At 40.9% G+C, this 20,502-nt stretch overlaps 1 protein-coding gene across 1 annotated transcript; it reads right to left on the bottom strand.

Annotated features, from left to right (window-relative positions):
* Positions 1 to 1,930: 1,930 nt before the first annotated feature.
* LOC143766777 (myosin-4) lies at positions 1,931 to 16,273 on the bottom strand. Its single transcript, XM_077254728.1, has 41 exons — positions 16,254 to 16,273; positions 14,454 to 14,499; positions 13,485 to 13,698; positions 13,249 to 13,392; positions 12,992 to 13,148; positions 12,056 to 12,083; positions 11,731 to 11,848; positions 11,544 to 11,636; positions 11,387 to 11,450; positions 11,195 to 11,293; positions 11,005 to 11,108; positions 10,777 to 10,915; positions 10,159 to 10,277; positions 9,931 to 10,080; positions 9,683 to 9,853; positions 9,211 to 9,520; positions 8,867 to 8,937; positions 8,658 to 8,745; positions 8,266 to 8,383; positions 8,050 to 8,173; positions 7,830 to 7,966; positions 7,221 to 7,476; positions 6,894 to 7,136; positions 6,607 to 6,783; positions 6,375 to 6,520; positions 6,118 to 6,208; positions 5,623 to 6,012; positions 5,407 to 5,533; positions 5,206 to 5,324; positions 4,917 to 5,113; positions 4,618 to 4,801; positions 4,286 to 4,451; positions 4,014 to 4,138; positions 3,623 to 3,931; positions 3,336 to 3,539; positions 3,121 to 3,246; positions 2,848 to 3,018; positions 2,649 to 2,753; positions 2,472 to 2,567; positions 2,263 to 2,394; positions 1,931 to 2,069 (listed from the first exon to the last, which is right to left on the bottom strand). The coding sequence occupies exons 3-41, from the start codon at positions 13,683 to 13,685 to the stop codon at positions 2,055 to 2,057; spliced, it is 5,814 nt and encodes a 1,937-aa protein (XP_077110843.1). The 5' UTR covers positions 13,686 to 13,698; positions 14,454 to 14,499; positions 16,254 to 16,273; the 3' UTR covers positions 1,931 to 2,054.
* Between the last annotated feature and the right edge of the window lie 4,229 nt (positions 16,274 to 20,502).

Below are 20,502 nucleotides of genomic sequence, written 5' to 3'. Positions count from 1 at the left end.
GCGAGTTGCTTCTGTTCATAAGTTCGCCTTTTTCTGCTTTTTGCCCCCCAGTTATACTATTCTGGTTATTCTTTCAAGAACAAATAAAATCTCAAAACATTGGCAGTGAAATCCTGTCCCTGGCTGTTCTCGTACTGAATACCATCCCTAATTCCAATACAACCAGATTATGCTATGTTTCTATTGTAATGTGGATTCACATCGAAACTGATCGATGGAAAATTGATCACTAGATTTTATGCTAAACTCCGACCGAGGTCATAGCTCCAATGTCCGGCCTGACAATGAAGATCCAATCGTGAAAGGGCTGGTGTCTCTAATTAAGTGTACATTCAGTGTGTAATGCTGAATAAATAGCCAGCTTGCGGTAACACCAATATATTCATTGGAATTCTTGTCAAAAGGCAAGAAAGAACTCATTTCTACAAAGCAGCAATAGAAAAATTCACTTTATTGGAAATCTCGCTATATCGCTTACCGCATGTGCAGGGAATTGCGGCAGCTTAGGCATCCATAGTTATGACCACCCATAGGATAGTTGTTAGTGGTCATAACCATGGATACCTGAGCTACTGCAATGCCCTGCACATGGAGTAAGCGACATAGTGAATTAGAAGAACAATACCGTGCTCTTTTTTCTGTCTGTCTGTATCCTCCACCTGTTATGTAATAAACCAGGGTGAGTGCCTCAGTTTTTTCTCTTTTCTTATATCCAAAATATGTTGTCTTACTCCCAAACAGTCCCTCCGAAATATTGACCACTAGGTGTTTCCCTTCTTTCTAATTTAATGTCCACTGCCTGTTGACAAGTGTAATCTGTCTTTAGCGGCAGAAACACTGAGTCAGTAGGTATAAGACGTCGTTGCGGGAAGTTAGAGTAGGTCTAAGTCTCTCTACTGTGGTTTAACTTGAAGCTCCTTGGCCCCAATGCAAAAGTTACAATGGTGGCCCAATTATTGAATGTCTTTAATAGTATTTGTCTTTTCATATGAGCCAAAGGGATTTTTTGGGCCCCGTACGCTCCAGGGCCCTGGTGTGAATACAATCCCTTTATGTATTGTAGTAATGCCTCTGTTTCTCTGCCAGAAGTAGAGGTGGTACTTTCTCTCCTTAAAAAAAGTGGGGGTAGGCCTCTCTACATAAAGTAGGTATGGGTTTTTATATCTTCCCAGGATATTAAGACAAGTCTTTGTCTCCCTACAGGAAGTAAGGGTAGGTCTTTTTCTCCCTATAGGAAGTTACAGGAAGTAGGGGTGGGGCGTTGTCTCTCTACAGGAAGTAGGGGAGGGCTTTGTCTCTCTACAGGAAGCTTGGGTGGGGCTTTGTCTCTCTACAGGAAGTAGGAGTGAGACTTTGTCCCTTCACAGGATGTTCAGGCAGGCTTTTGTCTCACTGCAAGAAGTAGAGATGGGTCTTTGTCTAGTTACAGGAAGTGGGATCAGGTCTGTGTGGCTTTACATGTGAGAATGTCTTTTTGAGAGCTAAGGGTTGACCTTTGTCTTTTTACAGTAACTGACTTTGTCTCGCTGCTCCTGCACTCATGTCTGTCATACAGGCATAGGAGAGGGCCATTTAGTTTATATCAGGCAGGTCATTGGACAGATGTAGGCCCAAACCTTGCTGGAAAGTAAGGCAAAAGAAGTTTATGTATCACTAGTGCTTGACGAATGCTGATTAAGGTGAAGCTCACTTAAAAAGGATGGGTGGTATGTTACAATGCTCAAGTAATGTGACATTTACAACCACTGATTTCCCATTATTAAAACTGATTTACAGAACTACGACTGTTGGTTAGGGTTTGATCAAGGTAACCTCTGCATGGCTCGTACTATGGATTTATGAAAAATAAAAAAAAATTGGTTTCACGGTTGCCCAAATATTGTGTTCTACCATTTCACAACTTTTAATAAAAGAATGCACAAAACGAAGACACTGTCTGCAGAAAATTTATTTGCACCTAGAGACGACAAACACTACAAAGCTGACCCGATATTTACAAAACCAGCCCATATTTTATGAACATTTTTTGTAAATAATTCACATTCGATCCTTCTTTATTCTTCAGCCTTCTGCGGATAAAAAACAAAGATGTATGTTAGTAAAAGAAAAAGAAGCGGTATTTATTTTAACACAGCACTTTCACATTTAAAAGTTTGTATTTTTAATTTTATATGCAATATTCTCGAACAAGTGTCAAATCAATTTCAATTTGATATGGAATATTCCCAAATCAAAGAGAGCTTTTGATCAGTTTGATCTTACCTTGCCGATGTCACGGCTCTTGGCTCTCATCTTGTTGACTTGAGATTCTGCAATGTCAGCGCGTTCCTCAGCTTCTTCCAGCTCATGCTGTGACTTCCTGAATCGGGACAGGTGGACATTGGCTTGTTCCTCCTGCAAGATGGACATGTTATTGAGGAGATGTCTCTAAATATTCTTATCCATTGTAATAAAAAATTACGTAGACTTACAGATTCCTCTGCCTGTCTCTTGTAAGCTTTGACCTTCAACTGCAGTTTGTCCACTAAGTCCTGAAGCCTGAACACGTTTTTCTTGTCTTCTTCAGACTATTAATAAAAGATGAAGTATGTGAACTTTGTTTTAATGTGAGGACATATATTTCATATGGGTCTTTTCATATCAAGTACCTGGTATGACAGTTCCTTAACTCTTCTCTCGTACTTGCGGACTCCCTTAATGGCATCTGAGCCTCTCTTCTGCTCGGCATCAAGCTCGTTCTCAAGTTCACGCACCTACAAGTACAGTTCATAACATTAGTGAAAGCTGCACAATTTATAAATTATGTTGTTCTTGGAAAGGCGTTTCGAACCAGCAACATTTTCTTACTCTGCTCTCAAGTTTCTGGAGCTGTTTCTTGCCGCCTTTCATTGCCAACTGCTCAGCCTCATCAAGACGATGCTGAAGATCCTTCACTGTCTGCTCAAGGTTCTTCTTCATTCTTTCAAGGTGAGCACTGGTGTCTTGTTCCTTCTTCAGTTCTTCAGCCATCATGGCAGCCTAGGATGATAATGAAGAGAACAATAAGATGTCACCTTTTGCAGATTGATTACATGTTCATGAAACATGTATTTTTTCTTAACTTTCAGAAATTCTACTTACATCTGTAATTGCTTTCTTGGCTTTATCATCTGCATTTCTTGATTCTTGGATGGCCTCCTCAACTTCAGTTTGAAGTTGTGATAAATCGGATTCAAGCTTCTTCTTAGTGTTGATCAAGCTAGTGTTCTGAACAGTGAAGAATTATAATGTTAGCGAAGGAATACTCCATTAAAAGATGTACCATTCAATAATAAAGAAATAAAATACAGTCCAACCTGGGAGTGGAGAAGCTGAACACGCTCAGTGACATCCAAGAGCTCTTGCTCAGCCACTTTGCGGCCACGCTCAGTTTGTTCCAGTGCAGACCTCATCTCCTCAATTTCTACTGTCATGAGGTTATTTCTCCTTTCTACGATGGCCAGTTGTTCCTTCAGGTCATCGTTTCCTCTAATGGCATCATCAAGATGCAATTGGGCATCCTAAAGAGAATTAATTCAGTTCACTTTCATGTCAGCACTCGTACAATATCTCAACCCTCAAAAAATATCTTCACATAACCCACCTTCAGTTGTCCCTGTACGTTCCTGAGTTGTTTCTGGGCCTCTGAAGCCTGGCGGTTGGCATGGCTCAATTGGATCTCCATCTCATTAAGGTCTCCCTCCATCTTCTTCTTCAGTCTCAAAGCATCATTCCTGCTTCTGATTTCAGCATCCAAAGTGCTTTGCATGGATTCCAAGGCTCTCTGGCTATTCCTCTTGATTTGCTCAATCTCTTCATCTTTCTCAGCAACTTTCCTGTCAACTTCAGACTTTATTTGATTAAGCTCCAGTTGGACACGCAGGATTTTGGCCTCTTCGTGTTCCAGGGAACCCTAGAATATACAAATTATTAAGTTTATTATGAAAATAATTTATTCTACACCATTGTATCCTAGCATGTTCTGATTAACATACCTCTGCTTCTTCCAGTGCTGATTGTAGGTCAGATTTTTCCTGTTCAACCTGTTTTTTAGCTTTTTCAATTTCATGGATGCTCTTTCCAGACTCAGCGACTTGTTCAGTTAAGTCAGAGATCTCCTCTATTAGTAGAATCAGGAAAAGAAGATATGAATCAATAAATAAGAACTTTCTATAATATTGTCAATGATTCTTCTTCCAAAGAAGTAGAGAAAAGCATAACGAAAACTTAAACACTTTTTACATCTAGGGAAAATGGTGAAACTTACGTTGGAGGTTCTTGTTTTCCCTCTTCAGTGTCTCAAGTTGATCAAGTGCTTCCTCATATGAATTCTTCATCTTAAACACCTCTGTACTAAGGGATCTTGATTCCTTTTGAGAAGCTTCAAGTTCAGCTTGAGCTTCCTCATATTTCTGTTTCCAGTCTGACAAGACCTATAGAGGGAAAGACAATATTTTAGAATTAACACTATTCTTCCATTACAATAACGAAACTACATGTGACCCACAGTAACTGAGCTGTTAATTTCCCAACTTTGGAAATATTACCTTTGAACATTTTGAAAATGTGAAAAAGGAGTCCTAGTAATTAATCATTTACCTTATCAAAGTTTCTCTGCTTCTTATCAAGAGCAGCACAGGCTGAATTTGATCTTTCTACATCTACCATGAGGTCTTCAACCTCTCCTTGAAGTCTTTGTTTAGTTTTCTCCAGGGAGGCACATTTTGAGTTAACAGCTTCAACTTGTTCTTCAGTTTCCTGGAGGCGCTGTGCAAGTTTCTTCCTGTTAATCAAAAATATATAATTATTGGACCGACATTATATAAACCTTTCCGAATTTGATTTGGAATTGGATTTCATTTGGAATTCAAGATATGTGTCAAGTAAAGAAAACCTACTTGGCTTCTTCCAGCTCCTCTGTACGCTGGATGGCGTCAGTCTCATATTTTGTTCTCCACTGTGAGACTTCACCATTGGCCTTGGACAAAGATCGTTGAAGTTCAGCCTTTGCCTCTTGTTCCTCTTCAAATTGTTCCCTCAACAAGTCACAGTCATGGCGGGCAGACTGGAGTCCATGTGCAAGTGCGTTCTTGGCCTGTATTAAGAAAAAAACATTTACATAGCCTGAGGTCTTTATACATTAAAATGGCCTAGTGCTTAATATCTTTAACCAGTCTAGCGACAAACCTTGGTTTCTTCTTCTAGCTGTCTTTTCAGCTCCTCAATCTGTTGGGTGAAGGCCTGTTTTCCTCTGGAGAGTTGAGAAATTAAAGATTCTTTCTCCTCAAGTTGACGGGAAGATTCCCCTGATTAATAAACATAAAGCAATGTCAAACTTCTAGTTATGGAATCAGATTAGCCTTTATTAAGTTTAACATTAAAAATTACCATTTTCTGTTAAAAGACGTGCTTTTTGGGTATTTAAGTCATTGAGTACCCTAAGATGCTCATCTTCCTTTGTCTTAATTTCACTAAATTGGTCCTCGAGTGTTCTACACATTTTCTCCAAGTTTGCCTATGAGGTCAGAGTAAAAAGAATGTACTTTATACTGAAGATTGCATTAGGTGTAAAGTGTGCTTTATGAATATATTTAATATGCTTACTTTGCTTTTGGAAACAGAATCCATATTGCTGGCAAGATCATCAATCTCCATCTTGAGTTCACTCTTCTCTTTTTCCAATTTCTGTTTGACCCTCTGCAGATTATCAATTTGTTCTCCGAGCTCAGCTGTACTATCGGCATGCTTCTTACGGAGAGCGGCGGCAGTGGCTTCATGTTGTAAGGTGGCTTCTTCCAGGTCACGTCTCATCTTCTGGAATTCAGCCTCACGCTTCTTGTTCAGCTCAATCTGAGCAGAGGTTGCACCACCAGCTTCTTCCAGGCACTCACTGATCTCCTCAAGCTCTCTTGAGAGGTCGGCACGCTGCTTCTCAGCCTTGGCACGGGCTGCACGTTCTGCCTCAATTTCTTCTTCAAGTTCCTCAATACGAGCCTACAAGATTTTTTTTTTTTTTTTGTTTAACTATTGATGTTGATTGAAAATTATGGAGTCAACATTAATGTTGTCTGTTATATCAAAAAATATAAGTTTTTCTACCTGAAGCTCCTTAATTTTCTTCTGTAGCTGAGCTGCCAGTGCCTGTTCATCCTCAATCTTACTCTGGAGCTGACTGATTTCAAACTCCTTCCTGTAGAATAAAAATAAGGGATAAAGAGATGTGTAAACTCAGTGTAATCTTAGTAGAGTCACTGTCAAGCAGAGAATATTTAAAGCTCACAACCATGTTTGACTTTTCCCTTATCCAGATTGTATAAAAATTTATAAAATAGATATTTAGAAAATTTTTGTTTTACTTTTTCACTTTTTCATCCAGCTGTTGTTTATCATTTTCCAAGTCCATTGTAGACTCTTGGGCCAACTTCAGGTCACCTTCCAGCTTTCTCTTGGCCCTCTCTAAGTCCATGCGAAGCTTCTTCTCTTGTTCAAGAGATCCTTCAAGCTAAGATAACAAGTCATGTTAGCATTCGACTATTGCAAAGTATTTATTTCTCTTACGAAAAGCACTTTGCTCATGGCCAGACATACATCGTCAACTTGTTGCTCCAACTTGGTCTTGGCCTTTGTCAGAGTATTGACTTTGTCCTCTTCAGCTTGAAGGTCATCCAAAGTTTGTTGGTGGGCTTCCTGAAGTGCCTTCTTTTCTTTTGTAAGTTTGGCTATGCTTTCATCAAGGACTGCCATTTCTTCAGTAAGGTTTTTAACCTTAATTTTGAAAAACAAATAACAATTAGTCAACAAATCATAAGCAATGTTTTTGGCACACTCCTGTACTGATGACCATATTCTCTGTCATTTTCATTAAAATAAATCACCTTATTTTCTGTGGCATGTTTCTCCTTCTCTACTTTGGCCAATGTTAGCTCCAGATCATCAATGTCCTTTTTCAGTTCAGAGCATTCATCCTCCAGTTTCCTCTTCTTGGCAGTCAGTTCAGCATTAGATTCTTCTTCATCTTCTAGCCTCTCATTAATCTCTTTAATTTTGCTTTCCAGTTGAATCTTGGCTTTGATGAGACCTTCACATCTCTCTTCTGCATCTGCCAGGCCTTCTGATTCCTGTGAAATGGATTTAGGGAACCAAATTAAAAATAATTCTTCCAAAACTTATTGGAAAACAGATACTGGAGAGTCATGACTTACAGATGCCACTTGGAGCTGGAGGTCATTTTTCTCCTGAAGAATGGAGACCATTTTCTCCTCCAGCTCCTTTCTCTTTGCTTCTGACTTAGTAAGAGCTTCCTTTGTCTTCTCAAACTCCTCTTTCATGTTGGCCATCTCTTTCTCAGATTCGGCACTCTTCAGAAGAGGTTTGATCTTGAAATAAAGTTTCATCCATGGCCAAGTTTTGACATTCATGAAAGCTCTGATGTTGTACTGAATGCAGAAGATAGACTCTCTGGAAATGAAGCATATTTATATCACAATCATAGTCCATTGAATGAAGAAATTGTATTATTCTAAGACTGGCCAAACATATTAGACAGCTTTCCCTTTCAACTCTCCCATACCACATGTACTATTGGCTTGGCCAAGCAGACATGTGTTCTCAAAAGGGAGATGGGATTAAGCTGCTGCCAGAAACCTCTGGTAGAGGCTTATGCTGCTCAGAACTGTTGGATGGTGCATTTTGAATCCACCTGCTCCAAACTTCCTTCTCTGACATTTGCTGTTGGGCCAGAAAGCCAATTGTAGGTCAATCCAGGCAAAATCATCAGAATTACTGTAATTCAAAACTCAAAACTACAGTACCTCCTCTGCATCATCTTCTGGAACTCAACTCTCATGAGGTAACCTCTGCAGATAGCCTGAGTACGAGTAATCAGCTGTGCCAACTTCTCATCTCGCATCTCCTCAAGGGTACCCAACAAACCTGCCTTGAAGAAGACCTGCAAATAATGCAAGCTGAGTTATAGTATATGAGCATATGGAACTCTCTAGATAGTAAAACAGAAATAATGAACAAAAGTACCTTGGTGTGGCCAAATTTGTACTGAGTATGATCAATTTCAATGGACCCAAGAAGTTTCTCAGAGGCCTTCTTGCTGTCAATGAACTGACCTTCTGGAATAGCAGCAGCATTCAGGACCTTGTAGCTGTTTAAATGGCAACAGATATTGGTTATTCGAATTATAAAAGTGTGAATGCATTATATATCTAATTCCAAAGTCATCGATTAAACCCATACCGTTGCTTGAAATCAGCGTAAAGGATTCTGCTGGGAAATCCTTTTCTGCAAATCCTGATGCCTTCAAGCACACCATTACACCTGAGCTGGTGCATGACCAGGTAATGATCCATAGCACCTATATTAATCAAGTTAGTCAGTCATTAGGTTAAACAGGATGTGCATTTTAATCAAAACCGATATGACACCAATATGGAGATCTTAAGACTAACCCCCACAGCTCCACCAGCAGCTGTTAGAGACACTAGATGACTGATTAGATCAGTCATCAAGTGCGGGGAAAGATGTGGGCTCAGCGTGTGAGCCAAGTATTAAAGGCAGGAACATGACCTTTGATGTATATGTACGTCAAAGGTCGTGAAAGGGTTAAAATTTGGATTGACTCAATTTACCTGGAGTCTTGGTTTCATTGGGGATCAAACAACGTACAAAGTGGGGGTGGGTGCTTCTTAAGTTGGTCATCAGCTTGTTCAGATTTTCCTTTAGATGAATACAGTTATAGGCATGAGGACATTTAGGATAAGACATAGGATCAAACATGAACAATTATGTAGGAGTTCCTAATCTTGTTTTTTTTTAAATTTTTCTTAATTATACTTACTCTGAAAAGAGCGGACACAGTCTGGAAAGAGGAACCCTTCTTCTTACCACCTTTCTTGCCTCCACCACTTTCTAAATCACAAACAATATTATTTAGTGGTGACCTATTCTGTCGTCACGTTTTGGGTCAAAGCGGACTGATAAATTGTTAGAAAAGTGATTCTCTGTATTCATAGACCAAATACTCTTTCTTAAATTAATTAAAGGACTTCCAAATGCTATGAACACCCTACTGACTGTACTGAAAGCACAGTATAAGAGTGTTCGAATAACCCGTAGGGAAATGCTGTGCACTCCCATGAGCAGACTTACTAAAGGGGAGAGAGTTTTTAGCACTTCACTTACCTGCTTCTGAACCTGAGTATGCAGAATACAAGAAAGACAGGAGCTTCACTGAAGACTTCTGGTAGAGCCCAATGACAGTCTCATTCAGTGGATCCTTGTTCTTGTCAAGCCAGCCAGAGATGTTGTAGTCCACAGTTCCAGCATAGTGGACCAGGGAGAAGTGAGCATCGGCTTTGCCTTTGCCAGGTTTGGGTTTCTGGAAGTTGTTGCACTTGCCGAGATGTTGATCATACAGCTTGTTTGTAAATGATGTATCTGTGGCCTTGGGGAACATGCACTCCTCTTCAAGGATGGAGAAGATGCCCATTGGCTGGTCAAAGGTGAAAAGTAATTAGTAGTTAAATATTTATATCACTTGTATGTGAAATATTACTTGTGCAATTTGTAGGATTGTGCAGTAAATATGTTAATATACCAGTGATCAATATGATACATCTACCGTACATTTATTTCACTTCAACGCATCGCATACCTTCTCAATCAGCTCAATGCAGGCGGCCAAGTCCATGCCGAAGTCAATGAACTCCCAGTCGATTCCTTCCTTCTTGTACTCCTCTTGCTCCAGGACAAACATGTGGTGGTTGAAGAACTGCTGCAGCTTCTCGTTGGTGAAGTTGATGCAAAGTTGTTCCAAGCTGTTGAACTAAAATATTTCTCAATATTAATAGTTATATTAGTTTTACAGTTGTTCAGTTTGTCACGTGAAGTTAGAATACATACATCAAAGATCTCAAAGCCAGCAATATCCAAGACACCGATGAAGTGCTGTCTTGGCTGCTTGGTGTCCAGCTGCTGGTTGATACGGATGACCATCCACAAGAACATCTTCTCAAAGACGGACTTGGCTAGGGCACCCACTGAGTTGTTCACCTAGATGAGAATGATAACCAAGTTAGTTTTTCAAACATTTTCCATAGGCTATCATTGTATGAAAATGCCAGGACTTACCTGCTGGACGGTTTGACCTTTGGTCACAAATTCATTTCCTACTTTGACTCTTGGGTAGCACAAAGCTTTTAGGAGATCAGCTGAGTTCAGACCCATCAGATAGCCAACCTTGTCAGCCACTATAAGACACATGAAACCCTTGGAGATAAACCAATTTGAGTGTCGCTAAGCATGCATTTGCTTACTTTAAAGGAACTCATAGACATTAGATGAATGCTGACTAATTTTAGCAAGGTTTGTGGACCATCTAATGTGTATAGGGGCCTCTTGATTCTACTTAAATCGGGTAGTTGGATCTAAAAGTGTCCATTCCTTTTGATCTCAGTGACAGAAATGTCTGGAAGTAGCTCATTCCAATCTCCATGCTCAGCCAAGCCATGCATGAATGCATTTGAGGTAGTTGGGTTACCCAGCTGTTGCGGAGAGCTGTATGCCCACTATTATCTCTCCACCTTTATCTCAGGAGGATTGCAAAATATATGGCAGTTATAAAATATAATATTGAAAATATTACTGAAAATTATAGCAACGGGCAATAGTCTGGCATGAAGACCACCTAACGCTACTCTAACCTTGTTATAACCGGAAATCATAGGCTAAATATCCCCCACTTCTTACCTTCTGTGCCGTCGGGCTCAGCCTGCTCCTCTCTTTGCTTCTGCTTGAACTTCATGTTGCCGTAGTGCATGACCGCACCGGTCATTTTGTAGATACCGACCTTTTCATCTGGATTGAACCCCAGGATGTCAATAGCGCTCTGTTAATGAGAGACAGAGCATTTCTGTAGTGATATATCATATAGATTCCCCAGTGTGTATATGTGATTAGACATTTCTAAACACTTACATCTGTGGCCATCAACTCCTCTTGGTCATCGATGCTGGCCACTGTGATCTCACCTTGGCTCACAAACGGGAAGTCGTAAGGGTTGGTTGTGATCAGTAACTGATCTGAAATAACAAGTGTGTAATTTGTAATACTTGCCACTACATAATCAGCGACTCAAACATATATTTAACCATCTTCAGGAACTTACCGATCAACTCTGGTCTCTTGTTGGACATGATCTGGTAGAAGATATGGTAGCTCCTTTCTGCAGACAGCTGGAATGTTACTCTGGATTTTTCCAGAAGATCTTACACATATACAAATGAATAAAGAAATTAAAAAAGAACTTTCTACTTTGAATAGGACAATCAATGTTTTCTTGAAACTTGTCTTAACTCACATGTTTCAATATCAGCTGAAGAAAGTTTTCCTGTGGTACCAAAGTGGATTCTGATGAATTTACCCTAAAGTTTTTATCATAGAAGAAATGTTCATTTTATTTCATAAAAAACAAATGGATAATCTGCGCGTCGTGTTTTAATTAAAATGAAACTTACAAAACGTGAGGAGTTGTCATTTCTGACCGTTTTAGCATTACCAAATGCCTCGAGCAATGGATTAGCCTGGATAATCTGGTCTTCAAGGGTCCCCTATAACGTATAAAAATGAGTTACGGTATATATTCGTCAGACACAATACAGACCTAACGGATACAGGTAATAACGTTACAGAAAGTCAAATTACCTGGATTTTTCCAGCGGGTTGATCCTCCTTTTTCTTTGTGTCGCCAACTACCGCAATTGTTGCAAAGTACTGGATGACACGTTTCGTGTTCACAGTCTTCCCGGCACCAGATTCTCCACTATGCATAAAAAACATTAAAGAAGAGTTTTTTTTATGCCCCAAAATTTTTTTTTTAAGTAAAACTGATTTGTAATGCAAATGTTTATTCATCTGATATCGTTCACTTGTTTGATTCGGCAACTTATTATTATAGGACTAATGTCCTATTAGGAGCATTTTAACTAATACAACTCTGTATTTTTTATCCCTTGAGTTTGACACTTACGTAATCAGGACAGATTGATTTTCACGATCTGTTTAAAATTAAAAAAAACATAATGATTAAAAAAAATGTATATCTGTACGCCATTTTCTATTTTTTCTCTAACACATTTACTTACAGATGCCCTATAAATGCTGAACTAATCTGCCCACTATGGACCCCACTATGGACTAATTTGCCCACTATAATTATAACAAAATATAAATATAATAATATAACAAACTAATAGAACCTGAAGAAGGGTTGTTGAGGTATAAATAGTGAATTACATCATTACTTTAACCCTATGTGGAGCTCCTGTCCCCCTTACAACCACTCATGGTCAAAGGACTTAAAGAAAGCCCGTCACTTGCCGTAAATACGTAGTTTTTAACATGGTCAAATTACCATTGTTTTCTTGAATCTGGTGTTGTTGTTTCTTTTGTTCCGGCAACTCTTTGTTCCTCTGATATGGATCCCATTTCTGTAAATCTAGTCTATTTAGTCAAAGCGGTGGAGTCCTAAACAGTTCTGTGGACGTATTCATCTGGACCACACGTCATTGGCTAACAAGACTAAATTTATAGACGTAGAAGGTCTATTTTTCAGGAATGGAGAGACACGGGAACAAAAAACCAACAATGCCAGATTTAGGAGAACAGCGGCTTTTACAGCACATAAAACAATGGGGCATATTATTAATGGCTCTCTTTAAGTATATATCAAAATATAATTAGCATTGCAGTGTTAATATGGCATCTTTCATGTCTTTAGTATAAAGTCATATTCCTATTACAAAGGTCTTTAAAGAATAAAGTTCCTTTCAATTGAGCGAAGATATCTAAGGTCAAACATTAAGCCCTTTATATTTGTCCATCTAGACATTTCTGGTGGGAAGACGCTGTTTGGACAGTAGACCCTTCCAATGTCTCCCCTTAATTGATTATAGCTGCTACTTACCGGTCAACATGTACTGATAGGCGTTATCAGAGATGGAGAAGATGTGTGGTGGGGCCTCCACACGCTTTTTGCCTCTGTAGGCAGCCACTACCTCGGGGTTGTACACAGGAAGCCACTTGTAGGGGTTGACTGTGGCACAAAACAGCCCAGAATAGGTCTAAAGAGAAACCAAAAAAGTATGGAAAAAAAACTTAGACAATCTTTTCAGAATAAAAGGAGGTGATGGTTCATCAAACATGAAAGTTTATGAGGCTTACGTAGATCATCCAGGCTGCATAACGCTCTTTGAGGTTATACAGGACAGATGGTTCGTTCAAGTGGGTCATCATCGCCATGTCTTCAATCTTGTCGTACTTTGGGGGGTTCATGGGGAAAACTTCATCATCCTTTACTGTTACAGTCTGCACAGAATAAAGAAAAATGGTGAAATGAAATGTCTTATTATTCTTCCAAGTATCAGCTTGTAGTTATGTATCCGTCCTGTGGAACTTACGGTGTTGTCTTCCTTCTTTACGGTCACTTTTCCTCCTTCTCGGCTTTGGATGACTCCTTTTACGTACATTGTCTTTGGGTCAATCACAAAGTAAGATGTTTTTGCATCAAACGGGCGATTTTGGGCCTCAATTCTTTCTTTCTCTGACTTTCGGAGGTATTGGGCTGCCTCCCCAAAAGCAGCCATCTCACCGTCAGCCATGGCTGATGATTTTCTGTACGGAAAGAATAAATATATTTTAATTAAAATACTACATAGGTTCATGGTTGATTTTTGCCATAGGTTTTTACGAACTACATAAATAAGACACTTTAACAGAGGCGGGAATAAGTTGAAAGGACCGTGCTGTGCTAAATGGGAGATATGGAAAAAGCGTAACACAGCTCGGGACTTACAGAAACAGCGAATCCACACTTTTACTAAAGCTCCCATTTACTTTTAGAAGTGTTATGGAAATGATCACTACAAGTATAGACAGATATTCCCATCTCAGCAGCTTCGATGGGAATTCTCATTTACTATATTGATTCACATTAATTGTTCACTTCATGCCTAATTTTTGCGTAAATTGCATTGATTGGAAAGTTGCATGTAGGGTTAGGGTTAGAGTTAGAGTTAACTCTAACCCTAACCCTAATTTTGTCTCCATGTTTGAAATATTTTGTCCCCTAAATAAAAGAGAAAAGTTGGGGGATCAATCTGTAAACTTAGTTTTAGCCCTGTATGTTCCAACGGCAAAGGTGAAAAAGAATCCCAAATTAGTGATGACAATGTTCGGCAAAAGTTCATCTGCTCATTACGTAACAAATTAGGCGCAGATCTCATCGCCTACCCAATCTAATTTCATTGTCTTAAAATATTCCATTATTAATAAATGGGGTCATTTGTGTTAATATTAAAAATAAAGGTTCCCATTTTATACTTGAAGCCTATTGTAGTCTGTAAACGCTGCCCGCCGGGCGATCGTACCTTTGAGTATCCTTCTACGATGGAAAAATTGTTTCAAGGATATTATCTGCAAGGAAAGAAAAAAAAAGATTGGCTATTAGAATAATTCATTTCTAATTGTTCTAATCATTAACACTTTTATTAATTAGTATCTCTCCGCTTCTCCTAAATTCAATCTCTTCTAAATATAACTGGTTGAGGGATCTGCACTGTTACGATTCAGTCCAAGAGTGCCAAAGTCTGGCAAATCAACACAAATCCCCGGGATCCAAAGAATTAATACAAAATCTCGTGACCATGATCGGCAGCAATTTACTCAAGTCTGGGATCTACTTTTCTCTCTAGTGTTCTGGCAAATGACTCTATCGGTATGTTTCCCCAGGGTAGGGAACATACACACCAGGATGGCGGATATATAGACCAGAATGCGGGACATATATACCAGGATGGGGGACATATATACCAGGATGGGGGATATATATGCCAGGATGGGGGACATATACCAGGATGGGGGATATATATGCCAGGATGGGGGACATATACCAGGATGGGGGATATATATACCAGAATGGGGGACATATATACCAGGATGAGGGACATATATACCAGGATGAGGGATACATATATATCAGGATGGGGGATATATACCAGTATGGGGGATATATATATATCAGGATGGGGGATATATACCAGAATGCGGGACATATATACCAGGATGGGGGATATATACCAGGATGGGGGACATATACCAGGATGGGGGATGTATATACCAGGATGGGGATATATACCAGGATGGGGGAAATATACCAGGATGGGGATATATATACCAGGATGGGGGCATATACCAGGATAGGGGACATGCATACCAGGATGGGGGATATATATACCAGGATGAGGGAAATATAGACCAGGATGGGGTATATATATATGGGGGAAAATATACCAGGATGGAGGATATATATACCAGGATGAGGAACATATACTAGGATGGGGGATATATATACCAGGATGGGGGATATATACCAGGATGGGGGATATATATGGGGGAAATATACCAGGATGGAGGATATATATATACCAGGATGAGGAACATATACCAGGATGGGGGATATATAGACCAGGATGGGGGATATATATGGGGGAAACATACCAGGATGGAGGATACATATATACCAGGATGAGGAACATATACCAGGATGGGGGATATATACCACGATGAGGTATATATATATATATATATATATATATATATATATATATACACCAGGATGAGAGATATATATACCAGTATGGGGGACATGAATACCAGGATGGGGGATGTATATACCAGAATGGGGTACATATACCAGTATGGGGGACATGAATACCAGGATGGGGTACATATACCAGTATGGGGGACATGAATACCAGGATGAGGAACATATACCAGGATGGGGGATATATACCACGATGAGGTATATATATATATATATATATATATATATATATATATATATATATATATATATATATACCAGGATGAGAGATATATATACCAGAATGGGATACATATACCAGTATGGGGGACATGAATACCAGGATGGGGGATATATACCAGGATGGGGTACATATACCAGAATAGGGGACATATATACCAGGATTGGGAGCATAATACCAAGATATGACTTATGATAGGAAATACATATTTTCCCATGGAATCTATAGGAATCCATGAGAATAAAACCCTCATTGTCACTGATGTATATCCGATTTATACATGACAATAATCTATGGAATGAAGCCGATGCTTAGCACGCACATGGCCGGAGCGGGGCAGCTTACCTCTAGATGCAGAGCCGTGAAGGATAAGTCCATGCTGCCGCCCGGATACTTTTATACGCCAGGCTTTGCTGCGCCAGCGTTATCACTCTCTATATTTGGAGCTTAATATTAAGGGCTCTCAGCTGTAAATGTGTCGATGTTGTAATTTTACTTCTGTTGACCACTGTGCGATACAAGATATGACTGGTACCTGAGGATAGCCATATGGTCAATCCATTTTTTTGCATATAGTATCATCTGGGATGTGTTTATAGGCAGGCTGCATTCATTCCCAATATAGAACAGCGATCTCCATGTCACTACTAAATTTCACGGATTTCTCAGTCCACTTTTATTTCAGAATCGCGTTTGCCACGGGCAGGGTATCGTTTTCCAGCAGGACAGATGCATTTATAATGAAAAATGTTGCCTGAACTTCATGTAGCGTAGACGAGACTCGATGTGAAAAGTTTAGCTGCCATATCGGAATACCTGAAATAACTGGAAATAAGGGATGCGGAGCCTAATATTTCTCCCATAAGGATTCCTTACTGATTGTCTATACTAATTCAAAACACAAACTTACTTTTTACCATGTGTTTATGGATCGCCCCCAAGGGCAGCGGGGTACTCGGTACGGGGTCCTTCGGTTCTCAAGGGGGATGTCACGGTGGCTGGCCCGGTCCGTGGCCCTTGGGACGTCCGAGTAAAAGGGAAAGGTTTTTAAAGGGGAAATGTTCGTGACGCCACCTGTGGTACTCGGTCAGGGTGACCGACGCTGCTTTAAGGAGTCCTCTGGGGTGATGTTATGGCAGCTAGATGGTATACCTTCACACAGGTGAAGTGTATCCCCAGGGCTCCCGGTGTGTAGATGGTGGATGGTGAGAGGCGCAGTGAAGAATGAGGACACAAGGTTGCAGTCTCTTTACCTTTTACTGAAGGCTTCAGTGTCCACAGTCCAGAGCACCAGACCACAGGGTAGGCAGAGTCCGGCCGGTTTGGAGGAAAATCTAGAGTTCCCTTGTTCAGGTAGAAATCAGTAGCCTTCCTCTGGCGCCGTGATGTTGTAGTACCTTACTGCTAAGCGCCTCATAAGGTCCTCACAACTGTTGAAGATGTTACAGATGTTATGTCTCTCTCTGTCCCCCAGATGGATAGGACAAACCCGTATGACCGGTGGCTTGAGGCTTTTTACAGGGACTCTATCATGCCCCAGCCTCTAAGGGCTGCCACCTTGCCTCCTGGGTGTAGGCGGGCAGGTAACGTGAAATTAGCTGTCCTGCTGGTCTCTGGAGCAAGGCATAAAGGACTGTTGCTCCCTCGGTGTTCCGGCTACCGGGATCCTGCGCCTCAGAAGGAGGTAGCCTGTGTAGGGCAGAACTCCTCTGATATCCACTCCTTTGCTACGACTTCTTCACCCTCTCTACAATACAGTCCTCCTTCAGTGTCTCTTTCTAGAAGCTGCCACACTCAGGGCAGGCACAGCTCCGTGTGTCCTTCTGTCTCGACCTCTGTTGTAAATTCTGTTCTCGGACTCCCTCCTGTGGTCATGAATGGTACTTCGGTGAGTTCTGTCCTTGGACTCCCTCTAGTGGCTTTGAGTGGAACTGCTGGTCCTTGAGGTTGGCTTTCTCAGCTGCCCTCGTTTATTGCTAGGCTGGCTTCTCAATTTAACTCCACTCAGATCGTTACTTCATGCCAGCTGTCAATGTCTCAGTATTGGTTCAGATCTTTCTTGGACTTCTCAGATGACCTGTCTACTCCAGCAGAAGCTAAGTTCCTGCTAGTTTATTTGCTGTTATTGTTTCCTGAATATATTTCTTGTACTGCTAATTCTAGTCCAGCTTGCTATCATGATATTTCCTTGCTAGCTGGAAGCTCTGGGGGTGCAGAGTTGCACCTCCACACCGTGAGTCGGTTGCATACTCTGCGTGGTTTTGTAGTTTATTGTGCTGACCGCATAGTTCCCTTTTCTATCCTCTGAATATTTAGTGAAGACTGGCCTCCTTTGCTAAAACCTGTTTCATTCCTGTGTTTGTGACTTTCCTCTAAACTCACAGTCAATATATGTGGGGGCTGCCTTTTCCTTTGGGGAATTTCTCTGAGGCAAGGTAAGGCTTCTATTTCTATCTTTAGGGGTAGTTAGCTCTTAGGCTGTGAAGAGCCGTCTAGGCAGAGTTAGGTACGCTCCACGGCTATTTCTAGTGTGTGTGATAGGAGTAGGGTTTGCGGTCAGCAGAGTTCCCACTTCCCCAGAGCTTGTCCCGATTTCTAGTTTAACCATCAGGTCATTCCGGGTGCAGCTAACCACCAGGTCCATAACAGTACAGCTGGCCCACAAAGTGTTAATGCATCTCAAAAGAGGGATAAGAGAAGTTCTGAACCCATTTTTTTTTCTTTGCAGTGTGTTTTGTCTCTCTTTTCCCCTTAACCTCTGGGTGGTTCAGGACTCAGGTGTAGATATGGATATTCAAGGTCTGTCCTCTTGTGTGGATCAACTCGCTGCAAGGGTACAAAGCATTCAAGATTATGTAGTTGAGAATCCGATGTTAGAGCCTAGAATTCCAATTCCTGATTTGTTTTCTGGGGATAGATCTAAGTTTCTGAATTTCAAAAATAATTGTAGACTCTTTCTTGCTTTGAAACTCCGTTCCTCTGGTGACCCCATTCAGCAAGTAAAAATTATTGTTTCTTTGTTACGTGGCGACCCTCAAGACTGGGCATTCTCCCTTGCGCCAGGAGATCCTGCATTGCTTAATGTAGATGCGTTTTTTCTGGCGCTTGGATTGCTCTATGACGAACTGAATTCAGTGGATCAGGCAGAGAAAATCTTGCTGGCTTTGTGTCAGGGTCAGGATGAAGCGGAGGTATATTGCCAGAAGTTTAGAAAATGGTCTGTGCTTACTCATTGGAATGAGTGTGCCCTGGCAGCAATTTATAGAAAGGGTCTTTCTGAAGCCCTTAAGGATGTTATGGTGGGGTTCCCCACGCCTGCTGGATTGAATGAATCAATGTCCTTGGCCATTCAAATTGATCGGCGTTTGCGTGAGCGCAAAGTTGTGCACCATTTGGCGGTGTCCTCTGAGCAGAGGCCTGAGCTTATGTAATGTGATAGGCTGGGGTCACACATGCGTGTTTTACGGACGTAAGAGCGCAGAAACTACGTCCGTAAAACTCGCATTACATACGGCACAATTATTCTCAATGGGGCTGCTCCTATCAGCCGTATATTACGGATCCGTAATATACGGCTTTCTACGGCCGTACAAAATCGCAGCATGCTGCGTTTGTCAGCGTATTGCGCAAATAATACGCCAATGAAAGTCTATGGGGGCGAGAAAAATACGGATTCCACACGGTCCAGCAGTGTGACTTGCGAGAAATACGCAGCGGTGTTAGTGAAAAGTCGGTAATTTATTTGCCGGCTTTTCATTTCTCCTGCACAAACCCGACAGGATATGAGACATGGTTTACATATAGTAAACCATCTCATATCCCCTTTATTTTGCAGATTCCACACTACTAATGTTAGTAGTGTGTATGTGCAAAATTTCAGCGCTGTAGCTGCTAAAATAAAGGGTTAAATGGCGGAAAAAATTGGCGTGGGCTCCCGCGCAATTTTCTCCGCCAGAGTGGTAAAGCCAGTGACTGAGGGCAGATATTAATAGCCAGGAGAGGGTCCATGGTTATTGGCCCCCCCGTGGCTACAAACATCTGCCCCCAGCCACCCCAGAAAAGGCACATCTGGAAGATGCGCCTATTCTGGCACTTGGCCACTCTCTTCCCACTCCCTGTAGAGGTGGGATATGGGGTAATGAAGGGTTAATGCCACCTTGCTATTGTAAGGTGACATTAAGCCAGATTAATAATGGAGAGGCGTCAATTATGACACCTATCCATTATTAATCCAATTGTATGAAAGGGTTAAAAAACACACACACACATGATTTAAAAGTATTTTAATGAAATAAACACAGCGGTTGTTTTCATATTTTATTGCTCTCTCAATCCATCAGCAACACCCTCGCTTGGCAAAATAATAAACGCACAAGATACATACCCTCAGCTGAACCGTCACGTCCCACGAGGTAATCCATCTTAAGGGGTTAAAATATTTTACAGGCAGGAGCCCTGCAAATGCAGCTGTGCTCCGTGCCTGTAATCCCCGGCGAATGAATGAAATGTAGGTCATTGACCTACATTTCCTTCAGTCGCGGTGATGCGCCCCCTGGTGGATGTCCTCATATGACCTGGAGTGTTGTGATTTTGC

This window comes from Ranitomeya variabilis, chromosome 4 (assembly GCF_051348905.1).
Source record: "Ranitomeya variabilis isolate aRanVar5 chromosome 4, aRanVar5.hap1, whole genome shotgun sequence".
Lineage (NCBI taxonomy): Eukaryota > Metazoa > Chordata > Amphibia > Anura > Dendrobatidae > Ranitomeya > Ranitomeya variabilis.
The sequence above is the reverse complement of the archived record's forward strand: the minus strand, read 5'-3'. Positions and strand labels throughout refer to the sequence as shown.

Excerpts from the sequence above, each read along its gene's own strand:
- LOC143766777 (XM_077254728.1), bottom strand. The coding sequence starts at position 13,685 with ATGGCTGACGGTGAGATGGCTGCTTTTGGGGAGGCAGCCCAATACCTC. Across the intron at positions 11,637-11,730 it reads AACCCGCTGGAAAAATCCAG|GGGACCCTTGAAGACCAGAT; the intron begins GTAATTTGACTT and ends TATACGTTATAG. Across the intron at positions 11,294-11,386 it reads TTCAGCTGATATTGAAACAT|ATCTTCTGGAAAAATCCAGA; the intron begins GTGAGTTAAGAC and ends TATATGTGTAAG.